The sequence below is a fragment of the Stenella coeruleoalba genome, assembly GCF_951394435.1.
Source record: "Stenella coeruleoalba genome assembly, chromosome: 5".
Taxonomy (NCBI): domain Eukaryota; kingdom Metazoa; phylum Chordata; class Mammalia; order Artiodactyla; family Delphinidae; genus Stenella; species Stenella coeruleoalba.
The window spans coordinates 142,564,845-142,584,478 of record NC_137150.1 but is presented as its reverse complement, the minus strand read 5'-3'; the positions used below and the strand labels follow the sequence as shown (position 1 = coordinate 142,584,478).

General features: G+C 47.6%; 1 protein-coding gene across 7 annotated transcripts in view; it reads right to left on the bottom strand.

Moving 5' to 3' along the window:
* Positions 1–249: 249 nt before the first annotated feature.
* The window catches only part of TRAPPC10 (trafficking protein particle complex subunit 10), an 87,099-nt gene continuing 67,714 nt past the window's right edge, over positions 250–19,634 (bottom strand). For 6 of the 7 annotated variants that reach the window (XM_079922540.1, XM_079922534.1, XM_079922535.1 and 3 more), the window contains 8 exons: positions 18,544–18,702; positions 17,501–17,730; positions 10,165–10,265; positions 8,938–9,064; positions 7,713–7,883; positions 3,999–4,176; positions 1,343–1,537; positions 250–1,028 (listed from right to left, as the gene is read on the bottom strand). In XM_079922540.1, the coding sequence (XP_079778666.1) occupies positions 790–1,028; positions 1,343–1,537; positions 3,999–4,176; positions 7,713–7,883; positions 8,938–9,064; positions 10,165–10,265; positions 17,501–17,730; positions 18,544–18,702 (1,400 nt within the window). In that variant the 3' untranslated portion in view covers positions 250–789. The remainder of the gene's footprint in view (positions 1,029–1,342; positions 1,538–3,998; positions 4,177–7,712; positions 7,884–8,937; positions 9,065–10,164; positions 10,266–17,500; positions 17,731–18,543; positions 18,703–19,634) is intronic. The other variant, XM_079922536.1, reaches the window with a different exon arrangement.

The following is a 19,634-nucleotide window of genomic DNA, read 5'->3' as shown; positions in this document are numbered from 1 at the left end:
ACAATTAAAATAAATACATACTTAATTCCATGTGCACGTAATACCTAACCCACATCGGGGGAGGAGGGAGAAAGGGTTCCAGAAACACTTACTTCCGAATTATTTCAACACCGAGTTCCTTCTCGTGCCCTGGTCTAGTCTCAAAGTACCTTTAACATGGCTCCAGCGGATGAATGCTCCAGGTCCGCCCAGTCTGACATCCCAAGGCACAGAAGGGGTTTTGTTCTTTCCCCACCCCCCCCCCCAGCGCCATCCCCCTGCCCAGAAAGGGTGTTATTCTAGAAAAGCACAACTAGAGGATCTGGGGTAAAGGACTGTGTTTTACCCCTTAGGAGACATACAAATCCACCTGGTCCAGAGATCGGGCAGCCGTGTGACCAGAAAGGCACACACGTGTCACTAACAGGCCTGCAAGGCCTGCTGCGCGCCTACCTGAAAGAGCCCTGGGCTTCCACAGAGAACCAGCAGATGACAGGCTGCTCAGGGGAGAGCGCTAGAAGCTCTTTCCTGAGCAGAGGGTGAGGGAAAAGGCGGGGCTCTGGGCAAACACGGGAGGACAGCAGCACAGGCACGGGGCGATGAGAAAATAACAAGGCATCTTACACCCCAGACAGCACACAAGTAACGATGCAACCCAGCTGACCAGCTGTACACTGCAATTCTCTGATGCGTCCACGGCCAGACAGAATCACCAAAAGTCTGGTTAGAGCGAGACAGTTACAATCGAGTCAGGATCCCTTCGGCGTGCACGCGCACGCGGCCGGTCTGGGGACTGAGCCCTGGGCGTGGTCACGTGACGCTGACTTCGAGAACATGGTCGTCTTGGCTGGGAATGACCAGGACCTGCGTGCCCGCGCTGGCGTTGAAGGCCTGACCGGGGGGCAGCGCCCGGAGCCGGGGCATGGGCAAGCCCTTGTGCTCGCTGCTGGCCACCGAGCGCGTGCTGCCCCTGCTCTGGACGCTGCCGCTGTCCAGCTGGTCGTCCACGTGCTTGTCCACCGAGAGGCTGTCGTTTTCTATCCAGCTATCTGGAAAGCGCACAGGAAGTGAGATGGAGGCCGCCCCACGCCGACCTCTCCCCACCCCGGGGAGCCGCCAGCCTCCCGAGTCGCCCTTCAGGGCACAAGGATGTCGAAGGCGGCCTCGCCTTTGAAGAGAATCCAGCGCCTGGGCCCTGGGCGGACTGCTCTCCAGGCCAGGGCTCAGGACGTGTAGCCCTGACTAGCGTTTGGCCCTGGACACGGGCTGTTAAGCAGCAAGGCTGTCCCCATGCTCGTCTGCGGCCGCTCCGCACGGAGCTGCCCCTCCCACACGGGCGGTGCCCTCACCGCACAGTCCTTACCAGCATCCAGTTGTGACGAGTGCGCAGAGTGATGGGGCAGGTATTTAAACAGCCTGACGTCGGGGAGGGGCAGGTAACCCGCAAAGAGGGGCATCACCTCCATGCGGACTCTGTGAGTGGCCCGAGCAGCCACAGGCATGGAGATGACCCCGGAACTCTTCCCGCACACCGCCCAATTGCTGCTGTTGTCGACAACTGAAACAGAGAGGGGAAGCACCGTTTTCACCCCAAAAAAGGACCTTCAGTGCTCACACCAAATAAGGAACATCAACAGGCTCACACTCCACGATGAGAAGTCCAGAACCGGAGCGTATACTCTGTGTCTCGACGCCTTGTAACTGCACCTCAAGGTAAAACACATCTGATTTAATAAGGAAGATACAGGTGGGGTGCACAGGGAAAAGTCACTTTTTCCCCCTCAAGTTAATAAATGAGCAGCGATTCCATTCTGCATTCAAATCCCCCTGAACGCGCCGTGTGACGCTTCAAGAGCGCGGTCGCTCCGGCTGCAGAATGGGGGCGGGGCAGGGACGCTGGCTCCTCTGGGGGTGGGTCTGACCCCAACCCTGCCAAAGGCAGCTGTGATGGGATGGGAAGAAAAGATGCAGGTAAGCACTTAGCTCCTCTACGCGCACCTCGGAGAGGCTTACTATATGGCAGGCGCTATTACGAACACTAACTTAAACCACAGCTGGGATGTAATTCAGTGCGACTCGAACACCTAACTGAGCAGTCATTCAGAAGTTAAGGAGGACAGCTGTTGCTTGTCCTCGAGCAGCAGGTGACCTTGCACAGAGGTCAGAGCATCCCTGCCATGGGACACAAAGCAAGAGCCCAGAAGCCCATGACTAGACGCTCCACGAGCAAAGAAGGGGCGGCAGAGGGCGAACTTCCCACAGGTGGGGCCGGGGGGCCTTGGAGGACGGGCAGAAGCCAAAGCAGCATCGCGGAGGGGCACACCGGAGCAGCGGTTCTCCGAGCTGGTCCTCGGGGCACCCGGGAGGGCACGTCCCTGCCCTCCTCAGTGTTGACACGCCCTCTGGTGGGAAACGCGAGGGCCTGAGTGTGAGCTGGGGCGCCACGTGCACCCAGAGTCCAGGCATTGTGTTCTTCGCCACCACAGACTTGCAGGAAAAGACCGCCAGTTTTAGTTAAGGATGCCCTCACGAAGCAGTCAAAATCAATTTAATTTTATTAATTCAACCCTTTCGTACACATCTCTTTTTCTAACTTTAATTTTGAGATGATTAGAGACTCACAAGAACTTGCAGAATAGTAGAGAGAGGTCCGTGCACCCGTCACCCTGCTTCCTGTAACATGGGAAGCAGGCCTGGCCACAGCACAGGCCGCCAGGCCACTGAGCTCCCTGGGGCCTCACCAGCGAGCTCGTCAGCCTCAGGCATCCGGCAGACGCCTGCTTATAAATGAATGGCATGAGCCGGGCACTTCTAAGAAGTTGCCCATGATACAGTTCAAAACGCTGATCAAAAGTTAGCATTTTGGAAAACCTGCCTTTGCCACTGTGAGCTTGGCAGGGTCCCGGCACTCCAAGACTCTCGTGATGGGCCCAGCGTGAGCCTGAGACCAGCACAAGTTTGTGGCCCTGAACAACGAAAGGGGCTGCACAATTCAGGAACCGTGTTTCGCAAGTGACGGAGGCGCGGGGCTACGAAATGTGCCCGGGGAAAAGATCCTTCCAAAATGCGAGGCAGATGAAAGGACTGAACGAGACAGCACGAAACGCTCCCTCGTGTGATTTCAGATTCCACGTTGTGACCAGGCTGTCAAAAACGACCGCTTGTTGAGTCTTGGTGGAGTATCAGAGAACATCCACAGTTATCTGAAGGTTGTTCAGAGAGTGCTGCCTTTACCAATTACGAATCTGTGCGAGACTGGAGTTTCTTCATCTACCTTAACCAGTACGGGACATCACCAGACTGAATGCAGCAGACAGGAAAATTCAGTACCTGCCATGAGCCAGACATTAAAGAGATTCGAAAGGCTGCAAAACGCCATTCTTCTCGCTCTATTTACTGTTCTGGAAAATAGTTCTTTTTCAAGAGTATTATCAGGTAATGGCTTCCCTATTATTTTAAAATAAGTAAATAAATATTTGCCTCCTTAATTACTTTTAGAGCATTAATGTTCTGACGCCAATACCTGAGAACCACTACTGAAGAAGCCCAGGCCCAGGAGGAGGGGGGCTGCAAAGGGGTGTCTGGCAGAGACTGGGGAGGGTGGAGGGCCCGGGCATGTCAGGGTCGGGGTGCAGGTGGCGGGTGAGGGGAAAGGGAGTGAAAGGAGGCTGGAGGGAAAGGGCAGGAGCATGACTACAGGACGCCTGGCCTGCTCAGCGACGGGGTCTGGGCTCTGCTCCGGGGGGATGGGCCTGACTCACAGGTAGACAGGACAGGGCAGCTCTAGGCACCGCTGTGTGCTCAGCCCTGAGCCCCAAGGCTGTTCGAATGGCTGTTAGGAGAACGACTCCACAGTAACCAGGCTCAACATCCTGTGGGCCCAGGACCATATCATACACTGGAATATTCAAACGTGCTCTTTCAATTCTAGAACGTTCTGTCTTCAGACGAGGAACACTACACTTTGTGGATGGCAGGGATGAGCACAATAGCCAGTGGAAAGCAGCCTCTAGACCCACCTTCGTACATAAGCTTCGTTGAAAAATAGTCCTCACGTTCCGTCAGCGCCTCATCCTTGTCCGCGTCCGAGAGGTCCGAGAGCCGCGTGATGGACACCTCCAAGGAGCAGAGCGAGCCTGTCTTACAGAGCTCTGTCCCTGGAGGGGGCGATATCTCCGCTCTCACACTGTACAAGGTCTGGGCGAGAAAGGAGAGAGAAGGGCACAGGAGACATAAGCCATCTGAAGAAATGTTGTTTGGGGCCACCACGGTGCCGCCCGCAGACTCGAGAGAGAACGGACCAGAGGAGGAGCTGTGCGTTCGCTGCCCCTGACCGCTGACTCCCTGTAGAGATGATGCCCTCAGGAAGCCCCACCTCAAGAGCCTTAAGCTCTCTTCCTAACGAGAACGCGTGCAGGCATCTCAGGAGGAGGAAGGACGGCCCGTGACCCTGCATGGGCCTGTCACCCACAGTCAGGGTCAGATCCTGCTTCAGGAGCCTCCGCCATCCATCGATCCACACTGATTTATCTGCCCAGGCTGCTTTAAAGCCGATTCCAGACCTGTCACTTCACCCGTATATACTTCAGGATGTGTTACTAAACAGTACGGACGTTTTCTTAACAAAACACAATGCCATTATCACAACTAGCAAAATTAACAGGAGTTCCTTGGAAAGGTCCATAATGAACCTTCTCTATAATGCTTCTTTCTCCGTCACCTGTCTGGTAGTCGCACGTGTTCACACTTGCCCACCACCCGGGACAAAGGCCTCAAGCCCGCACAAGGGATCACAGCCCAGGCCCCCCACACGTGGCTGCCCTCCTTCTGAAGAAGAGAACAGCAACACCAAAGGGGCCGATGGAAGAGGCCCTGGCCCGAGCAGCTCACGGCCAGAGCCCGCACGGTCCGCAAGGGCTGCGAGGGCAGCCAGACGAGCGCGACTGTGCTGAGAGCTGGAGAGGCAGCTCCAAGTGACAGAGTGACGAGGCGGCTGCGCTCCTAAGTGCGTGTCCTCGCACACGGCTTCCTGGCTGCTCTCGGGAAGGAGGGGCGGCTGAGCCTGCGTCAGCAGCAAGGGGCCTGCTGACAGCAGCCGCAGAGGCTGCGGGTACAGTGCCTAGAAGTGAGCTCCCCAGAAATCAACTCGGCAGATTTTCAACAAGGGTGCCAGGACCATCCAACGGGGAAAGAAGGGTCTTTTCAACGAGCGGCATAGGGGCACCACATGGAGAGAATGAATCTGGACCGCCACCTGTCACCATACATAAAGTTACCTCAAAGTAGATCGTAGACTGAAATGTAAAAGCTAAAACTATAAAACTCTTAGAAGAAAACATGGGAGGAAATCTTTTTGAACTTGGGATAAACAATGATTTCTTAGATCCTACACCAAAGTACAAGAAATAAGAGACTAAGGTTGGACTTCACCAAAATTAAAAACTTTTGTGCTTCAGAGGAAACCATCAAGAAAGTGAAAATACAACCACAGAATGGGAGAAAATATCTGCAGATCGTATGCATGATAAGGGACTGAACATACAAAGAAACACTTACAACTCAATAAAAAGACAACCCTACTGAAAAATGGGAAAAGGATATGAACAGACATCTCTCCAAGACGACACACAAATGGCCAAAAAGCACAGGAAAGATACTGAACACCATGGGCCATCATGGGAGACCAGCTCACGCCCACTGGGATGCCTGTGATCAAGGGGCAGCAAGAACAAGTGTTGGTGTGAGTGTGGAAACTGGAACCCTCACAGGTTGCCCGAGAGAATATAAAGTGATGTTTCTTTAAAAAACAGTTTAACAGCTGCTCAAAAAGTTAAACCCAGAGCTACCATATGACCCAGCAACTCCACTGAGGAATCTACCTAAGAGGATGGAACACACACATACACATAAAAGCTTCCACAAGGATTCTCACAGCATTATTATTCATAACAGTCCCAAGGTGGAAACAACCCAGATGTCCAGCCACAGGTAAATGGAGAACAAAATGTGGCCTATCCACACAATGGAGTATTATTCACCCACAACAAAGAATGGAGTCCTGAACATGCTGCAAAATGAATGAGCTCTGGAAACATCCTGTCACGTGAAAGCAGCCAGTCTTGAGAGGATCGCACATAACACGACTGCACCTGAACAGGCGAAGCCCAGGCACACTTGCCTCTGGGTCAGCGGTGGCCCAGGGCGAGCAGAGGAAGGAGGGGCTGAGTGTGAACGGGGCACAGGCTTCTTGGGAGGACGAAAAGGGCGCTAAGACACGACCATGGTGCCGGTGGCACAGCTCTGTCAACACGCTAACTTCCCTGACGTGCACACTCCAAATGGGTGAACTTCATGGTACAGAAATCAAATCTCAATGAAGCTTTTTAAAAAACGTGGTATCTGGGGACTTCCCTGGTGGCGCAGTGGTTCCGAATCTGCCTGCCAAAACAAGGGACACGGGTTCGAGCCCTGGTCCGGGAAGATCCCACATGCCGGGGAGCAACTAAGCTCATGCACCCCAACTACTGAGCCTGCGCTCTAGAGCCCGCGAGCCACAACTGCCGAGCCCACGCGCCGCAGCAAGAGAAGCCACCGCAATGAGAAGCCCGTGAGCAGCAACGAAGAGTAGCCCCCGCTCGCCGCAACTAGAGAAAGCGCACGTGCAGCAACGAACACCCAACGCAGCCAAAAAAGAAAGGTGGTATCTGTATTTCTTATCCTCAGAATACCGGTTTTGAAGAGAGCAATCCACCAGGTATTTTTCTCTGGCCTTTAACTAAGCTTGTTCAGTTCGAAAGGAAAATTTTTCCTATGCTCAATGTGAAAAGGAAGCAAGAAAGACAGAAAATAGTGGAAACTGCTAACTAGTGTTAATCATCATCTGCAGTAAGGAACCCAGATTAAATTTATGCAGACTCTTTACCATACGAATAACTTAATGTTCAGCTGCTATTAACAACACAGCAAAAAGGCACCTGTTTGTCCAACAAAAAGAGGAACTATGCTAGTGATTACGTTTAACTCTAAGGCTAATAAGGAGAGCTCAAGGAAGCAGGAGGGTGGAAACAAATAGTCTTCTGGTTGGAAGGAGGTGTTGAAAAAATTGCTAACGTCAAGAGCTATACAAACACCTTCTCAAATAAAGTGTTTGACGATCTCAGTCGTAAAGAGAAGAAAAGGGAACACCCCAAAAGTTGTGTATCCACATTTTGATTTACCTAACACCAAACCCAATCATCTCAGTACAGAAACAAAACACAACTACTGCCTTTACTCACCTAGGTCTAGGCTGCTTTTAGCTCCACACCTAATGTGCGGGTTAAAGAAAATCTGCTTTAAGTAAGTTTCCATAATACTTTCAGTTTTTCTTCTAAAGAACTAGAGACACAGCGGCTAATGCTCAAGATAAAAGGACTCTAAGAAACGGGTGCAGGACACAACTAAGTCAGCGCTAAGGCAGAGAAAAGGGAGGAGAGGTGGGGTCCTGTCTCTGGAGACGACCGCGCCCAGCGGGAGCCGCGCAGGAGGGCACGAGTGTCAGACCCGCCACCAGACCGGACCTCGGGCTCTAACTAGCCAGTCAGGGCCTCCAGGCCCCAAGTGCTGGGTCTTTTCTGCGACTGGTTGCTTCATTATATTGAAAGCTTTTGTCTGATTTACAGAAGGTAAAGAATATGATGCCTTCTTCCATCTCGCCACCACACAAGCCCACCAGAAAATAAGGCAATACATACCAAAAAATTGTCCACTTGAAATTCGTAAGTATAGGGCTTTAAGGAGACAGACAGCCGCTCCTCAGAAGCTGGGGAGAATCCAACGGAGAACCGGCAGTGCAGGGAGGGGGGAGGCTCCTGCGTCCACTTCAGCTCCCAGACAAAGAACACCGCCTGCCTGCTGTGGATGCGCTGCAAGGGAGTCGGCCGTCACTGCCCGCGCACGCGACACAGGCGCTCAGTCCCGGGGGCGCCTCCCGCCAGGGGGGCGAGAGGGTCGGGGGAGGCGGTCCCCCAGGGCCCGCTTCCCCACACGCCGCCTGCACTGCCCCGCCCGCCTCCCCAGCACTGCCCTCAGCTGCCCTCGAGGAAGACTGCCTCGAACTGGTCAAAAGGGTCTCAGCCTTTGTGATTCCATAAGCTCTACAGCACAGGGGATTATTTTAAAAAGCATAAAGAGCGGTTACTAGTATTCAGTATCCCATACATTCCCAAAGTGGGAAATGTCATCAAACAGTTAAAGGGACATCCTTACACCCACGCCAACTACTGTGTATTTGCCACTAAGTGAAGTGAGGAAGGGAGCTGGCGCCACCTCAGGCAACAGTCCATACCTGTAAGCACAGTGACAGACCTGGGAAGCATTTGAAATGGGTCAAATGCTGGGAAAAACCCTTTGAAAATGCTAAAGATCAGACATCCGTTAAGAAAACCTTTGATCTTCTAAACACTCAGCACTGACTGTCTAAAAACACACGCAACCAATGAACAGAAAAAACAGGGCCAGGATTCAGCCAGACAGTGTGAACGTGAACGTGACTCCTTCACAAAGCTACCCCGACACCTGAGAGCCCGTCGCTGGGCAAGGCAGTCATGTACGCGGCAGCCACTGTTTCTGGCGGTGATGGCGTCCACGCAATCAGCATGAGACTGATCAGGACAAGCTTGGAATAAATCTGTGTGTGGAGTCTGACAAATGTAAGATTTAATTTTTCTAAAAATACAAATATCAACCTATTTCTTACTCCATGTGCTGTGCCACTCGGCCCACAGCGAACCGCAAACATGCACATCGCAGCAACACAGCTGCATGTCAGTGCGTGCTTCCCACTGACCACCAGCAAGGTCGTTCCCTACAGGGAAGGGCTCAGCTGAAGCACACGGTCACTTCCATCAACATCACTACACTCTTGTTCTCCTCTGTGTTCTGCTGAGAGGTTGGTGCTCGGTTCTAGGAAACGGTTACCTGTTCGGATTCCGTGTTCAGCGGTACTAGTCGCAGGTCGGTACTATCACCAGTATCCACGAGATGACTATCTGACAGCTGAAAGTCGAGTTCTGACAAATTCTGGACACACACTTGAACATATTTCCTAAAGGAGAAAAACAATAAGATTTTGCCATTTAAGAACTTTATTAAATACAGTTTGGCTGTATTAAGAAGATGTTCTGTAAGGAATCAAAAAAGTGACACAGGAAAATAAGAACCAGTTGTTAACATGTACTTCTACTTTTAATTTCACGTGTAAAAGTGTCAGAAAAAAACCAAATCTTTCTATGCAAGCTATCTCTTAGGAAAAATGGGTCTAAGAATATTCTGTTTTGGATACTTTATTACACGACTGTAAATGATTTTCCTAAACATACAATAGCTTGCAATGAGTCATGGAAGAAAGAGTAACGATTACTCTTCATCTATAGAAGTAACAATTACTCACTGACAAACCAGGTCAGTACAGAATTCACTTGAATTTCTGTTACACGTAAAGAGGAGTTGTGAAAAGCCAGGCTCAAATAAAGCAACCCAGATTCTCTGTAGAGCTGTTGGTGTTTTTAACCACCACACACTGAGTCTCCTGAGGCGGGGACAGGTGAAGCACAGGATGACACCTGCAGACTTCCTTGTCCAAAAACTGAATCTGAACCTAGTCAAGCCTCTAAAGCAGCAGCTCTCAACCGGCGACAATGTCTGGAGCCATCTGTGGCCCACACTAAGGGTACGGAGGGCGAGGAGTGCCCCTGGCAGAAAGCGGGGGCCAGGGGTGCCGCCAAACAGCCACAACACAGGGACCTGGCCGAGCGTCGGGAGTGCGGAGACCGCAAGCCCCCCTCTAGAGGTGACAGACAGCAGCCGACAGGGAGCTACTTACACAAACCCACGAGGACGTGACCAGGGGAAGCCAGAATGGCAACTGACCCAAGTCTGGCAACGGGCCAATGGCTTGAAAACAGGGGGAGGAGGGATGAGAAGGGATCTCAGAAACAGAGGGGACTGTGTTTGAATCCCACATCCTACAAACCAAATCTGAGTATGGGCTGGGCGCTATAGGACCCAGGGAATTACTGTGAATTTTAACAGGTGGACAGTGGCATCATGGCCATGAGAAAACATGCTCAGCGTCACCAAAGCCAAGCTCTGAACAGTAGGGCCTGCAGGTAGGGGAGCCTGGGAAAGGGGCCTGAGGTCCTTTACCGTGTCCCGGATGACAGCAGGGAGTGCGTGGTCCTGAAGGGCATGCTGAACGTCAGCGAGATGACGGTGGAGTAGATGGACCACGGGCAATCGATGGACACCTGAGGAGAGACGGGGGACAGGCGTTCAGACCCCTCATCACACGGGACAGGCACCGCCACCACCATCCATCCAGATCTGTGGTGGCTGCCCATTTCCTAGACATTTGATGTCTTTACCATTTCTTATCCAGAGAGATAAACCCCATTAAACATATACACAAACAAAGGAGAGAGAAATGAGCCATCGGCACGGTATCAACGGCTCCGAGCAGACGCCGCAGCCCGCAGTGCAGACCCTACCCCGTTATTCTCATGGGCGTGTGGCCATAACGCCAAATGTGTTTTTAATGTGCAGGAGGTTATGACAAAGTGCTTTTAGTCACTCATGTGCAGATTATACTAATCAATCATTAACTATTACAAATCAAGGGAATTACCCAAACTCTTAATCCACAAGACACTGAATACATAACTGCAAACCAATTTGGGGCTGTCGTGTGGACCAATAAGCTATTAACTTCCTTAAGGGCAGAAACCAGTTCCCAAGCTTGTATTTTATTTCCCCCCACAAAGGAATATACTGAGTACAGAACGTGCGCTTATTGTTGTAAGTAGCATCTTTGCCTCCTGAACTCTGTATCAGATAAGGAAGGAAGAAATTTCAAGGACTGAAAATTAAGACATTCTTTTTGAGATCCTGCCTTGCCTGGTATTCTATGCCATAATCCCTTTGAAATGACTGCTTCGATTAGCCTTTTATCCTACTGCTTTTGTGCATTCACTTCTTTTTTTAAAATTGTTCAATTTATTTAAACTAAAAAACAAAATAACAAAAAAACAATTCATCCATTTCTCTCAACCCCTACTCCACGCCTCGGGCAGCCACCAATATGTCCTTATCTATGAGCTTGGTCTTTATTTTTACTTTTTTAGATTCCACATATAAGTTAGATCACATGGTATCTGTCTTTGTCTTCTTTCACTTAGCATAATGCCCTCTAGATCCATCCACGCTGTCGCAAATGACAAGACTTATTCTTCTTTAGGGCTGAATAATATTCCTCTCTCTCTCTCTCTCTCTCTCTCTCTCTCTGTGTGTGTGTGTGTGCATGCGTGTGCGTGCGTGTGCGCGCACGCGCGTTCATCTTTATTCATTCATCCCTGGTGGATGTGTAGGTTGCTTCTATATCTTGGCTATTATACATAATGCTGCAATGAACACGGGGGTGCAGGTATCTTTTTGAGTTAGTGTTTTTGTTTTCTTCAGAAAAATACCCGGAAGTAGAATTGCTAAATTGTATGACAGATCTATTTTTAATTTTTTGAGGAACTTCCACACTGTCTTCTACAGTGGCTGCACCACTTTACATCCCCACCAATAATACATGAGGGTTTCCTTTCTGCCGACACTTATTATTTGTTGTCTTTTTGATAATAGCCATTCTGACATTTCCCTGATGATTAAGTGATGTTGAGCATCTTTTCATGTACCTGTTGGCCTTCTGTATATCTTCTTTGGAAAAATGTCTGTTCAGATTTTCTGCACATTTTTAAATTGGACTGCTTGGTTTTTTTTTTGCTATTGAGTTGTATGAGTTCTTTATACGTTTTGTTTATTAGCCACTTATCAGACATATGATTTGGAAATATTTCTTCCATTCAGTAGGCTGCCTTTTCATTTTGTCAATAGTTTCTTTGCTGTGTAGAAGCTTTTTAGTTTGATGGAGTCCCAGCTGTTTATTTTTGCTTTTATTGCTTTTGCTTTTGGTGTCAAATTGAAAAAATCAACATCAAGGCCCATGTCAAGAACTTACTACCTGTGTTTTCTTCTAGGAGTTTTATGGTTTCAGGTCTTACTTTCAAGTCTTTAATCCATTTTTAGTTCATTTATGTGTACAGTGTAAAGTCCAGTTTCACTCCTTTCTATGTGACTCTCCAGTTTTCCCAACACCTTTACTGAATGTCCTTTCCTCATTACACATTCTTGGATCCTTCATCATAAACTAATTGACCATATATGTGTAGATTTATTTCTGGGCTCTCTATTCTGGTCCATCGATCTATGTGTCTGTTTTCATGCCAGTACCACTCTGTTTTGATTACTATAGGTTTATAATATATTAATAGTTTGAAATCAGGGAGCATAATACCTCCAGCTTTGTACTTCTTTGTCAAGATTGCTTTGGGGACTTCCCTGGTGGTGTAGTGGTTAAGAATCCACGTGCCAATGCAGGGGACACAGGTTCAATCCCTGGTCTGGGAAGATCCCACATATTGCGGAGCAACTAAGCCTGTGTGCCACAACTACTAAGCCTGTGCTCTAGAGCCCGCACGCCACAACTACTGAAGCCCGCATGCCCTAGAGCCTGCGTGCCACCACTACTGAGGCCCACGCGCTCTAGGGCCTGTGTGCCGCAACGACTGAGCCTGTGCTCCACAACAAGAGAAGCCACCGCAATGAGAAGCCCGTTCACTGCAACAAAGAGTAGCCCCCACTCACCACAACTAGAGAAAGCCCGCGGGCAGCAACAAAGACCCAACGCAGTCAAAAAAAAAAAAAAGAAGATTGCTCTGGCTATTTGGGGTCTTCTGTGGTTCCACACAAACTTTAGGATTGTTTCTTCTATTGCTGTGAAAAATCCCATTGGCATTTTGATAGGGATTGCACTGAATCTGCAGACTGCCTTTTACAATATTAATTCTTCCAACCCATGAGCACAGACTACCTTTCCATTTATTTATGTCTTCTATTTCTTTCGTTAATGTCTTCTGAGTTTCAATAAACAAGTCTTTTACCTTCAGGGTTAAATTTATTCCTAGGTATTTTATTTTTTGATGCAATTGAAAATGGGATTGTTTTCCTAATTTCTCTTTCTGACAGTTCATTGTTAGTGTAAAGAAATGCAACCGATTTATGTGTACTGGTTTTGCATCCTGTAACTTTACTGAATTTGCTCACTAGTCCTAACAGTTTTTTGTGTTGGAGTCTTTAGATTTTTCTCTATATAATATCATATCATCTTCAAATAGTGACAGTTTTACTTCTTCCTTTCCAATTTGGATGACTTTTATTTATTTTTATTGCCTAATTGCTCTAAGACTTACAATACTATGTTAAATAAAAGTGGTGGGCATCCTTGTCTTATTCCTGATCTCAGAAGAAAAGCTTTCAGCTTTTCACCATTGATCACAATGTTGGCTGTGGGCTTGCCATATATGGCCTTTATTATGTTGAGGAACATTCCCTCTGTTTTTATCATAAATGGATGTTGAATTCTGTCAAATGCTCTGTCTGCACCTATTGACGAGATCACATGATTTTTAACCCTTCATCCTGTTAATGTAGTGTATCACATTATTTTGTGGATGTTGAACCATCCTTGCAATCCTGGAGTAAATCCCACTTGATCATGGTGTATAATCCTTTTCATGTTTTGTTGAATTTGGTTTGCTAATATTTTGTTGAGGATTTTTGTACCTATGTTTATCAGAGACACTGGCCTGTAATTTTCTTTTCTTGTGGTATCCTTGTCTCGTTTTGGTATCTGGGTAATGCAGGCCTGTAAAACAAGTTTGGGAGAGTTCCTTCCTCTTCTATTTTTTGGAAGAGGTTGAGAAGGACTGGTATTAACTCTCTGAATGTTTGGTAGAATCACCAGCGAAGCCATCTGTCCTGGACTTTTGTTAGTTGGGAGGTTTTTTGAAAACTGATTCAATGTCCTTACTAGTAATCAGTCTGTTCAGATTTTCTATTTCATCATGACTCAGCCTCGGTAGGTTGTATGTTCTAGGAATTTATCCATTTCTTCTAGGTCATCCAATTTATTGGCATGTAATTGTTCATAGTACTAGTCTCTTATGACACTTTGTATTTCTGTGGTGTCACTTGTAACATCTCTTTCATTTCTGATTTTGCGTCCTCTTTTTTTCTTGGTGAGTCTAGCTAAAGGTTTGTCAATTTTACCTTTTCAAAGAACCAGCTCTTAGTTTCACTGATCTTTTCTATTATCTTTTTAGTCTCTATTTCATTTGTTTCTCCTCTGATCATGGTATTTCCTTCCTTCCACTAACTTTGAGCTTTGTTCTTTTTCTAGTTCCTTGAGATATAAAATTAGGTTGTTTATTTGAGACATTTCTTGTTTCTTGAGGAGGGCATTTATTGCTATGAACTTCCCTCTGAGAACTGCTTTCACTGCATCCCATAAATTTTGATATGTTACATTTCCATGCTCATTTGTTTCAAGGTAGATTTTTATTTCTCTTTTGGTTTCTTCTTTGACCCATTGGTTCTTCAACAACATGTTGTTTAATCCCCACATATTTGTGCAGTTTGCAGTTTTCTTCATGTAATTAATTTCCAGTTTCATACCTTTGTGGTTGGAAAAGATGCTTGATATGATTTCAATCCTCTTAAGTTTATTAAGACTTGTTTTGCAGGCTAACGTGATCTATCTTGAAAAATATTCCATGTGTACTTGAGAAGAATCTGTATTGTTGTTTTTGGATGGTATATCCTGTAAATGTCTGTTAAATCCTCTAGTTTAACATATTTAAGGCCTATGTGTCCTTATTCATTTTCTGTCTGGAGGTTCTATCCATTTATGTAAGTGGAGTATTGAAGCCCGTACTATTATTACACTGCTATTCTCCCTTTAGATATGTTACTATTTGCTTTGTATTTTAGGTGCTCCTATGTTGGGTGCATAAATACTTATGAACATTGTATTTTCTTATTGGATTGACCCCTTTAGCATTACATAACACCCATCTTTGTCTCTTACTACAGTCTCTGATTTAAAGTCTACTTTGTCTGATGTAAGTGTAGCTGCTCCAGCTTTCTTCCATTTCTATCTGCATGGAATACCTTTTTACATCCCTTTACTTTCGGTTTGTGTGTCCTTACATCTAAAGTGAGTCTCTTGTAGGCAGCTTACAGATGGGTCTTGATTTTTTAATCCATTCAGTCACTTTGTCTTTTGAGTGGAAAATTTAGCCATTTACATTTGAAGTAATTATTGATAGGTGTGTGCTTACTGTCATTTTCTTAATTGTTTTCTGGCTGTTTTTAAAGTTCCCCTCTGTTCCTATCTCCTTCTCTTGCTCTCTTCCTTGTGCTTTGATGACTTTCTTTAGTGGTATGTTTATATTCCTTTATCTTTTGTGTATTTACTATAGGTTTTGCTTTGTGGTTACCATGAGGTTTATATGTAGTAACTTACATCTATAACAGCCTATTTTAGTTAATAACAACTTAAGTTTGATCCCATTCTAAAACTCCGCATTGTAACTCCCCCCTCCAACATTTTGTTTTTGAGATGTCACATTTTACATCTTTTTATCGTGTGTATCCCTTAACTAATTACTGTAATCATAGCTATTTTTACTGCTTTTTTTTTCCACCTTCATACCAGCTTTATAAGTGATTAATCCACTACATTTATCAAATAGTTACCTTTCCAATGAGATTTATTCTTTCATGTGTTTCTGTTACTAATTAGCACAGTTTCTTTTCATCTTAAATAAGTCTCTGACATTTCTTGTAGGGCTGGCTTAGTGGTGATAAACTTTAGTTTTTACTTGTCTGGAAAACTCTTTATCTTTCTTTCAATTCTGAAGGATAACTTTGCCACACAGAGTATTCTTGGTTGGAAGTTGTTTGTCCCCCACCCCCTCCCCCAGCAAGGTTAATATATTGTGCCACTCCCTTCTGGCCTGCAAAGTTTCTGCTGAAAATCTGCTGATAGTTTTATGGGGTTCTCTTGCACATAACAGATTCTTTCCTTGTCTTTAACTTTTGACATTTTACCTATAATGTGTCTTTGTGTGAGTCTCTTTGGGTTCATCTTGTTTGAAACTCTCTGAGCTTCCTGGATCTGAATGTCTCTTTCCTTCCCCAGGGTAGGGAAGTTTTTAGCCATTATTTCCTCAAATAAAATTTCTGCCCCTTTCGCTCTCTCTCTTCTCCTTCTGGGACCCCTATGATGTGAATGTCTGTCTGTTTGATGTTGTCCCATAAGTCCCTTAGGCCATCTTCCATTGTTTCCAACCTTTTCTCCGCTCTGATTGGACAAATCCCCCTGCTTTGTCTTCGAGTTGACTGGTTCTTTCTTTGCTCCATCTAGTCTGCTGCTGAACCCCTCTAGTGTATCTTTCAGTTCGGTTACTGTGCTCTTCAGCTCTGAGACTTCTATTTGGTACTTTCTTATACGCTTCTCTCTCTTTGTTGAAGTTCTCACTGTTTTCCTCCATTCTTCTCCCCAGTTCGATGAGCATCTTTATGAACATTACTTTGAATTCTTTACCAGGTAAATTACTTATCTCTGTTTCATTAAGGTTATTTCCCAAGGTTTTATCTTGTTCTTTCATTTTGGAACATACTCCTCTGTTTCTTCATTTTGCTGGTCTGTGTCACTTTCTGGACAGTAGATAAAACGACCACCTCTCCCAGTCTTGAAGGAGTGGCCTCGTGTAGGAGATAAACCTTGTTGTTCAACTCTGCCCCAGCTCTTGGCTGTCTCTCAAACCTTTGTGCTTGTCCAAGCAGCCTATTGTATTTCTAGTGGCTCCCAGGAGTTGAGGGTGTGCCAAGACCTGTCAGTGTCCCAAAGGGGAGGGTCTCAGCAACTACCTTCAGGCTGTTTGGAAGCCAGACCCTCAGGCAGCAGCTTTTAACAGTATGCAAAAAATACAGTCCCATGGGACCACAAGCACACACTTCTACCCTTGGGTTGTTCAAAAGCCCTCGGAACTGATATCTGTATTGTAAGACATGGGCAAACGCAGAAAAAGCATGATGCTAGTGCCTGGTTCTGTGAGCTGACGGACTGTGGATTTAGGATCAAAGTCATGGGTCTCTCAAATAACTGTCAATAAATACCAGCACCAAAGCATAAAATCTAAGCACTTCCTCCTTGCTAAGTATGATGTGATGTTTCAGGGAACAGAAAGTAAAAGCACACCGAGACACAGAACCCCCTCCAGCCTAATCACCAGGACAAATGGGCCACAAAGGCAAGGTCACTGCCCTCTAAGCAAAAACTGTGTCTCTACAACAAACCGTCCTTCCTCGAGTTGGGACAGAGAAGTTAAGAGCCTGTCTTTGTCTTTCCAAGATGCACCCCTCATCTAAGAAGGGGTGATTCACAGCCATAAATGCTAAACCCAACCCGAGCTTGTGGTACAGGGACTGGAAACCTGCCACCCCAACAGAAGTCATCTTGTATGTACTGTCTTTCAAAGCAAGTGGGACACGCAGAGGCTGCCCACAGCGCTGCACCGTCCCAGCCCCTCCTTACTTTGTGGTCCATGGTAGCCATGCAGTGGCCAGCTTTTTGTGTGTCCTTATGCTTCCCATGGGGCTCTGTCATCCCCAGCATGGTGCTCTCCCCTCCAGTTGCTGGAGCTGAAGGTAAAGAGAGAACTTGCAGTTCAAATTCGATCATGTGGTATGCAGGCGCAGCCGGCAGGCTGATGCTCGTGACCTTGTCAGACGACTGAACCCGGAGCGCAGCGTCAGAAGCCTTTTCTAGGGAAGACAGGAAAAACCACCTGTGACACAGTCCCCTGTGTCCTGGCTCCCTCCCCTCCAGCAGGCGATGGGCCCAGCGGTGAAGTTCCAGCCCAGCTCCTGCTACTCATACACACACGGAAGAGTGTAACTGGGAAGGATCGCAGAGGGAGGGAGACAGGAAACTCAGGAGCAAACCCCCGAAGACAGAGAAGCACTGCACAAAGGCTGTGCAGCTGAGCTCGGCTCAGAGAACCGTCACCGTGCTCAGTCTGAAGGCAGAAAGGAGACACTTCGCACAGCCCGCCCGAGACCACAGGTGTCCCCACAGGACATGCTCCCACTCCAACCCACCACCAGACCAACTCCCACTGAGAAAGAGAGCTGCATCCTCCCCTCTCCAGACCTCGTGGCTGGGGACTGCGGGAGATGGGACTGTTTTAGGGCTTCCAACCAGTGTCTTAAAAGGCTCATTTGCTTTTTCTTTCTGCTGAGGAAAGTCGAGGAGGGTGGAAGGAGGCCGGAGGCCAGCAGGGCATCGCCATGGAGCGTGAGCCCAGGCAGTAACGCTGCATCACGAGACCACAGCGAGGTCAGCACCGCCAGCCACTGAGCGCGTGCACAGCTCTAAGTCTATTCCCCTCCAAGGTAACGCCCCACCTAGGGGAAGGGTTACAATCCACCTACAGGTGGAACATGGCCATGAAAGAGCTGCAAGGAGAAGCGGGCCTCAGATGCCACCTGAGGAAGGCAGGGATGACAGGCTCCTTATATCCTCACGGTGCATGACAACGCCAAGAATCCACCTTCGCCAGGTGACTGCTGCCTTACCTCTCATGTTGGAGTAGATCACTGCTCTGTTCTCTTCATGACCCAGGATAAGCATGGCTTCTACATTGCTGAGCTGAAGGCTGTCCCCGTTTTTTACTGTATAATGGCCAGTAGTGACAGTGAACTTGACCTTCTGAGGAATACCAGCCAAAAGGCTATCTAAAGGGAAGAAGACAGCAATAAGCATCACTGCCAACCAAGAGCGCCAGTGGAAGGCCTACCGTGAGTTAAAGAGCGCTGCTTCTGCTGCTAGAGGCGACCTGTTCACTGCACACTCTCCATAAGGTCGCCCAGCGTCCACCCTCGGCGCTCACCTCAGTTACGCGGTCTGCAGCGTTGAGGGGGCCTCGCTAGGCACAAAAGGGTCTGAGAGCCTCAGGGACCTTATCACCACTTCAGTTTAGAGAGTTAGCGATTGTGGTGGCAATCGTGTCTACGAGGGTCTCAAAACCTACCCGCTAGCCAGTTATTGAGAGAAACTCAGATAACGACACTAAAGAAAAGCCTAATGAAACCGCATGTGTTGCCGCTATTCAGATTTCCCTCTGGCCTTTCCAGATCTCTGGTTCCCAGCAGCTCGACAGAAGATACGGTACACTTCCTCCTGGATGGAAATGGGGGGCGGCAATGGGCTGAGGCTTTCTAAGAATCGGCTCCAGGGAAGGCAGAAGGAAGAAGGCAAAAGACAAGACACAAGGTGGAGGAATAACAGAGAAGAGAGAGAGAGGGAGGAGAGGCGGGAGGTGAGAAAGGGAGTGCGGGCTGGGGCAGGGCGGGGGCGTGAGCCAGCACCTCCCAGGCTCTCCCAGCTGCAGGGCTCAGCCTTTCTCACAAAAGGTAAAAAACTACAAATAGAACTACCATATAACCCAGCAATCCCACTACTGGGCATATACCCTGAGAAAACCGTAATTCAAAAAGAGTCATGTACCAAAATGTTCATTGCAGCTCTATTTACAATAGCCCGGAGATGGAAACAACCTAAGTGCCCATCATCGGATGAATGGATAAAGAAGATGTGGCTCATGTATACAATGGAATATTACTCAGCCATAAAAAGAAACGAAATTGAGCTATTTGTAATGAGGTGG